The sequence below is a fragment of the Oncorhynchus nerka genome, linkage group LG5 (assembly GCF_034236695.1).
Source record: "Oncorhynchus nerka isolate Pitt River linkage group LG5, Oner_Uvic_2.0, whole genome shotgun sequence".
In the NCBI taxonomy this organism is placed as follows: Eukaryota; Metazoa; Chordata; class Actinopteri; order Salmoniformes; family Salmonidae; genus Oncorhynchus; species Oncorhynchus nerka.
In genome coordinates, this window is record NC_088400.1 from 58,799,042 (window position 1) to 58,805,708 (window position 6,667).

Here is a 6,667-nt window from a genome sequence, read left to right on the forward strand (position 1 = left end):
CGAGAATACCAAGTAGGGGCAGGTAGTTGAAAGGGGCTTAGAGAGCCAAAATAGTAGAGGCCATAGAAAACAGGATGAATACATGAGGCTGAATGCGGGGTAAACTGTTAGCCCTTTGTCATTTAAAGTGATGTCTTTAACCCTTTGCGGGCCTTCCTCCCAACCACCCCCAACCGCCTTTTCCCTCTATTCACCGTTAAGACAATAACGGCAAGGGGAAGCCTTGCAAAACTGTGACATTAAAAACCCCATGTACTCCAATGGGAGTTCTTTCCCCCGCTGTTGATTAAACGGGGGAAAGGGGATAATTATATGAATGCGGGAGGTGAGACGAACTGTCATTCAAGCTCCGAGACGAATAACAAACAAGTGCGTGCAGAGGTCAGACTGGGCTTGTCAATCAACGTTCGCCATGCATACCGTGTTCCAAACATGTCTGCGCTGTCTTCAACCGGTGACAGGGCTTATGTTTTAAACAGCTAGCCTAGAGGAACACTCCGAACCAGAGGAACACTCCATACCAGAGGAATTCCTGGCAAAACCATTGATAACACAACAGAGAAAATATTATCTTTGTTCCTTTTTTTCCTGTATGGGTAAGGCCATCTGCTGCTTGTTCACGAGGAACACGTCAATCACATATTAGTGGTACATTTAAGGTACTCACATTGTAAGACTTATCGTAAGCATGAATGAACCCAGACAAAGGCTTGTACCTGGTTATAACAAGTAATGAAGTGTTATACCCGTCAGCTTTAGACCGAGGGATCACTTCTGATACGATGTTACCATGAAGTGTGTGAAGGAGAGGACAACCAAATCATGTGTTCCCACAGCTACAATCGATGGTCCTCCCAATGCAGAGTAACAGTTCACAGCCCCAGCTAAATGATCCAACGAAAGCCAGATGTTTCCCTTGGAGGTGAACTCGTACAGTATGGCTCTTTCCTTATTTCATAGCGCTCATCAGTTTGGGGAAATGGTCGAGTCTAGTCTGGCTGTTCAAAATAGGAAATTGGAATCATGAGCAGTGTAGCTGTTTGTAGTTTGACTAAAAACTGAACATTTTATGGTAAGCTAGATCTCTCTTGGTTAAAGCTAATGCAGTTACTAAAGTTACAGTGCATTCGGAAATTATTCAGACTTTTCCCAGTTTGTCCCTCATCAAGCCACACACAATACCCTACAATGACAGCACAAAGTTTTTAGAAATGTTTGCAAAAAAAACACAAAAGAAAAACTGAAATATAACATTTACATAAGTATTCTTTATTGAGACAAATGATGGAAACTGTGTTTTTAGAATACATAATCATTTTGAAGGTATGCGGGGCACGTGATGTTATCACGTAACTATAAAGCTCCACTCCACGTTTAATTCCAAACGCTTACTGCTTTTGCTAAATACATGTTTTCAACGATAAAAAAAAATCATGTTTCTTTGCAGGACAAGGATTGTTCTGACTTTTCAAGAACGCATTCATTGCTTTGCCTTGCTTTTCTGGTTGGCTGGATGCAAGTTTCACCATCCAATTTTATGGCAAATATTAGTCAATTATTTCATTCCATCAAGGCTTTCGCAGGCTACCTGAGATATGAAACCAATAGGTGGCAGGGCATAGGATACAGACTGTTGCCAATTTATTAGGACTAATGCGCAATTTACCTAAATGGAAACAGTTCAACCACTTTATTTGACACTGTAGGTTTTTGGCGAAAAAGTGTGTTTTAGGTGATATGTCATTAAGCCCAGCTAGTTCAAGATAGTTCAATGGAAACGCACCACAGCATGCAATTGTCACATGTATTTTCTTTGCAAACTGTAAATATCGACAACAACAATAACAACAACAAACAAAAAAATCACTGGAAATGTTCATGGAAACATAGCTAGGGACGTAAACTTGGTAAAGAGTAAGACTAAGTGAGAAATCCTCATTCTTGGTCGCTGGCTTGAAGTTTTGAGTTTGAAGCTGTGGAACATGTGGGGCTAAGGGGATAAGACCATGTGGTTGTATGTTCCTCCCTACCATCTGGCACACAGGAAACACGGATGGGTTAGTGAGTTACTGCTCTGCTCTACCCCCCCCAGCAATATATCTCAGAAGAAGCATGTGCTATCAGACTTCTCTCAAACATTCTACTGAACTTAACAAGGGCTGCAGTGAGAAGAGGGGTGGGAGATCTTGTGTTTAGTCAACATTCTCCTCTCCTACATGAAGATACATAAATAAGTTCTGATTCAAATCCATATTGCCTTATTATTCTGCTTTTTAATCGATTTAGATCGGAAAAGTTGAAATGTAAAGTGTCCGTTTCTCTGACTCTGACAGTGTAGCATTTTGGGTTATTACGTAGATTCCAAAGGATTGGTTCTGGGCAGTGAAGCCATAAGGTCAAGCTGGCAAAGTGTCCATTGGAATACCAGTCCCCACCGAAACAATTCCAAGACAATAAAAGATAGTGTCCCAATCTGATATCGTAAAACATTACCCCGAGGAGAACTTGAAGATATTGGGCATGCACACACAAAAACTGACAAAAACAGCAGGGCTTAATTTCAAACGTTAATATATTTTTCTATTTCATAGCGAACATATGCATCCAATTTGACACCCTAGTCACCCTAACTTGCAACAACATCAGAGTACTTGAACAGGCTGATGTTTTTTTAAGATGCTTCTCAAAATAAATATTTTTCTTTATAAAATAATAAAACTTCAAATAAATATTCTTTCCACTAAAACAATGTTGAAATTAGAAAATAAAGATTTTCTTATAGGGTCACTGTACAATTTACATGTGGAGTTGAAGGGATAAGATGTGTAAATGTCCTTCTCTTGTAAGGCAAACATCAAAAATGATTGATATACATTCCCATGAATGTACAACATTAAACATTGTATTATATAATATATATGGATCTATCATCAAGGTGCCTCTGGTTTGGCAGAATGCTTTGCACAGTTGAAATATTATATATACAAAAATAAAACATCTCTGAGGAGGTCATTTGCTAATTTACATACTTTTGCGATTACTATTCACAAACAAGTTAGTCAGGAGAGTCTGTCCATAGCATATCAGTTGTATTAATAAATGTCAAAAGAGCTAACATTCTGGACTTCGATTAAAACAATACAAAATCAGGATACTTGGTGATCAAGCAGCCTGTATTAACAACCATAGCTGAAAACAAACGACACAAACCACGTCAAACAGCTCAGCCTAGCCAATCCCCCAATCAACTTCTGACTACTGGGCCAAAACATGATGAGGTGATCGTTTCAGTTGCCCAAAGTTGTCAACCCCCATCGATTCTCCACAACACCCAAGGTACTTTCCCTTTACGTTGGCTTACAGTCAATGCTCTTACAGTGGACAACGTTAGTGTTCTTACACCGGCACCCCGGTCGCTTGACGCGGTCGTAGCAGCTCTGGCACGCGGAGAGACACCCTTTAGCTGGGAGGTAGCACAGGAGACAGGGTAGGAACAGGGAAAGGAGGCCCATGGCCGACCAGCGCACGCAGCAGTGCGACTGGCTGCAGGAGAAGGGCTTGTCGGCGCACGTATCCTCGTCGTCACTGGAGCAGTGATAGAACAGGCCCTTGACGCAGCACACGCAAGTCCCATAGTCCACCGCGTTCTGCACCGAGCATACGCACCGTCGGCCGCACATCCAACAGGAGGGCAGGGCGCGCGGGCACATGCACTCCTGGCACTTGCACCGGCCACAGTCCTCACAGCGGTAGACATGTTTACCCAGCAGCCCCTCCCTAGCGGCAGGGGCACCGCCACCGGGCACCGTGACCACCACCGCCCCTCCGACCGTACTCGCCAGGGGCTTCAATTCCTCCTGTTTAAGCTCCACCCGTTTGGGCTGGGTCCTGATTATCCTTTCGCTAACCGCCGGGCTACCCAGGAGCCTCTGCACAGAAGACGTGCTGCCTGTACTGGTTCTCGGGCTGTTTCTGGAGCCCTCTGTGCTAGAAGAAAGAGATAGGGCATCCCTAGGGGGGACTGTGGAGTGTGTGGGCTGAGGAAGTTGGGGAAGTAAGTTCCTCTGGTTGGGCCTGGAGTCCTGGGGCTCCAGTTGCTCATTGGTCCCCAGGTCCAGTGGCACCACCAGGTCATTCTTCTGCTGGGTGGGCAAGGAGCCAGGGGGCCTAGGGACCACAATGGGTCCCACCGTTGGTCCCTCTGTGTACTCATTACTGCTCCCGGTGATCCTGATCTGGTCCAGCGAGAGCACAGGGGCCTGCTGGCTGGGGTTTACCCCAGGATCGGGCTGCCGTTCCTGGGCATGGTGAGGCCGGTGTAGCCTCCCGCTGTCACGCAGAGCACGCAGCAAGCCGGCCGACCCTCCGCCACCACTGCCATTTTGAGTACTGGTCTCCATCTTGGCTCTGAAGAAGGACCCCTCCGGCTGGCATTGAACACATCTGAAGTCCTGGAGAGAAAGACAGGCAAATATATACATGAGACGACCAGGTGACATTTGAGTAGAAACGACCCTATGTAAATCATAACTGATAAGGGTTTGGCAACATGGGTTGGCTAGCTACCAACTGGAGTTGTTTTGCTTGACATATAAATCAACACCTCACAGTTACTGTTCCAATGTAAAAGTGTAGGCCTTATGCCCAATTCCAATCATATCCCCTAACCGTAGGCACTTTCTGTTTGGTGTTCAAAGGATGTGAGAAGTAACAACAACATAATATATAATTAACAGTACCTCTAAGGCAGCATTTCACCATTTGTTTACCATTTCATCTGATAGGAGAACTTAAAACAAAGATTTGACAGAATGAAACAGTGGATTGGTCATGTTTCTGTACGTTGGGAAATGGACAGAAGGCATGCTGGGCCCTTCTGATTGGAGGACTTAGGTACATACCAACTATTTCCTATTACATGAGATATGTACAGGGAAAATAAAGAGCAATGCAAGGAAGAGAACATGAGGCAATGCTGAGACAGGGCTAGTCTACAACTTCAACAAAAGTTGAGGCACTCAAACATGTCTTCATGTGCATACTGTGTATCAAAACTTGCATCCTTATATGTCCCATAACTAGAAGGTAGAGACTTTAGACTTGTTGCCACCATTTCCAAATGAGTGAAAAACAACTGATTGCTAGTTTCGAAGAACTCATAATTGAACATTTCTAAATATTTGTTAATTCACTCTGGAGGCAATTATTAGCCTAATACATCATGGTGTGCATGACACTCTTGTTTGAGTGTGCGTGTGTAGGGCAGCGGATGAGCCCAAAGACCATGACATTTGAGATGGGCTTTACATAGACAAATGGACAGGCGAGACGGAAAAGTAAAAACCCAAATGTCCTATTATAAACGCCAATAGCCCCACCAAACATTCAAATATTGACTTTTATCATTCCACCTTTCTTCTATAATGTAAAATAGCCCTCTATTTTTGTTCGGAATATAAAACAAAAAAACACTTTTCAACTGCGCTAAATATGTGTTTATGTGTAGGCTACCGTTCACAGATTTGTATATACTAACATTATCTAGTCAAAATGCATGATCTACAGACAGGCTATCAATTGTTTTAATAAGAGGGTGATGTCTAGACCGTTATTCAGAAGGGGAAAAATTAAAACCCTACTTTTTAGAGCAAGAAGCTGTATGTTGGCCTATTCAGATGAGAAAATGCTGGGATTACACGGGGAAGGTTGGAGAAAGGATGGGGAAAGTCAATGCGAGTCGGCAGTTGGAACTCCCGAGTCCGAGAGCATGCATGAAACTGAATTGGTCAGGCTACTCTTATGTTATAACTTTTAAACATGGTAACGACCATCTTTAGGCTACATTGTTGTTGAAATAGCACATACTTATGTTCACGAACTCACCGTGTTCGCACCACTTCAGCCCCGTTTGTTGTATTAAATTCCAAATTCGAAAAGTTTATTCCTGTTTAGATTAATCAGGAATCCCATCCACACAACCCAATGCAATGATAAAGTAGCCACAAACAATATTTCCAGATTCCAATTTTAAGAGATCAAAAACATAGCCATACATTCCACTGCGAGAGAACCCGAGGCGAAATAGTGCCAAAAACGAATCAATCACTAGGGGCTTGCTGGCTCCACTTTTTTTGTGAATTAGAAAAGTGAACAAAATGCGCACGCGATACTTTCGAATCCCTTGAGTGTACACAAATAGCCAACGGCCTTCGAGTTTGTTGCACTCCGAGGTAGGCTGGACAGTCCTAAAAAATACTCGCTGTAATTGTTGAACGTTTGGCTGCCTTGCACACTGAGGTGCTTTCAAGTTTTTCTCGTCTTGTTTTTTTCCCCTCTTTCCGGAGAAGAGGTCGGGTTTATGCTGTAAATGGCGTCATATGGAAGTGAGGGGGGACAAAGCAGTTGCTGTTTCAGAGGATATCTCGTATCCGGTCCCAGCTCATTGGCTGTAGCTACATGGCTTGCATTCACACTCTGTGCTATCAAACTGTTCCCAACTGCAAAGGGACGGGCCACAATCCCAGTGACAAAACTTCAGGCATTGCAAAACGTTCTAACATAGCCCAGACTACGTAAATTGAAGGCATGTACGGTCTGCAGCTTGATAGGCGGCATTTGTTCAGAACGTGTGTTGCAGCACTGAATCGAGTTCTAAAAGTAGACTTTC

The 6,667-nt window shown here is 43.6% G+C and overlaps 1 protein-coding gene across 1 annotated transcript; it reads right to left on the reverse strand.

Annotated features, from left to right (window-relative positions):
• Nucleotides 1-1,248: 1,248 nt before the first annotated feature.
• LOC115129736 (protein sprouty homolog 2-like) lies at nt 1,249-6,405 on the reverse strand. Its single transcript, XM_029660406.2, has 2 exons — nt 5,884-6,405; nt 1,249-4,451 (listed from the first exon to the last, which is right to left on the reverse strand). The coding sequence occupies exon 2, from the start codon at nt 4,398-4,400 to the stop codon at nt 3,348-3,350; it is 1,053 nt and encodes a 350-aa protein (XP_029516266.1). The 5' UTR covers nt 4,401-4,451; nt 5,884-6,405; the 3' UTR covers nt 1,249-3,347.
• Nucleotides 6,406-6,667: the final 262 nt, after the last annotated feature.

Bases quoted from the DNA above. Each gene is read 5' to 3' on its own strand.
- LOC115129736 (XM_029660406.2), bottom strand. From the start codon at position 4,400: ATGGAGACCAGTACTCAAAATGGCAGTGGTGGCGGAGGGTCGGCCGGC.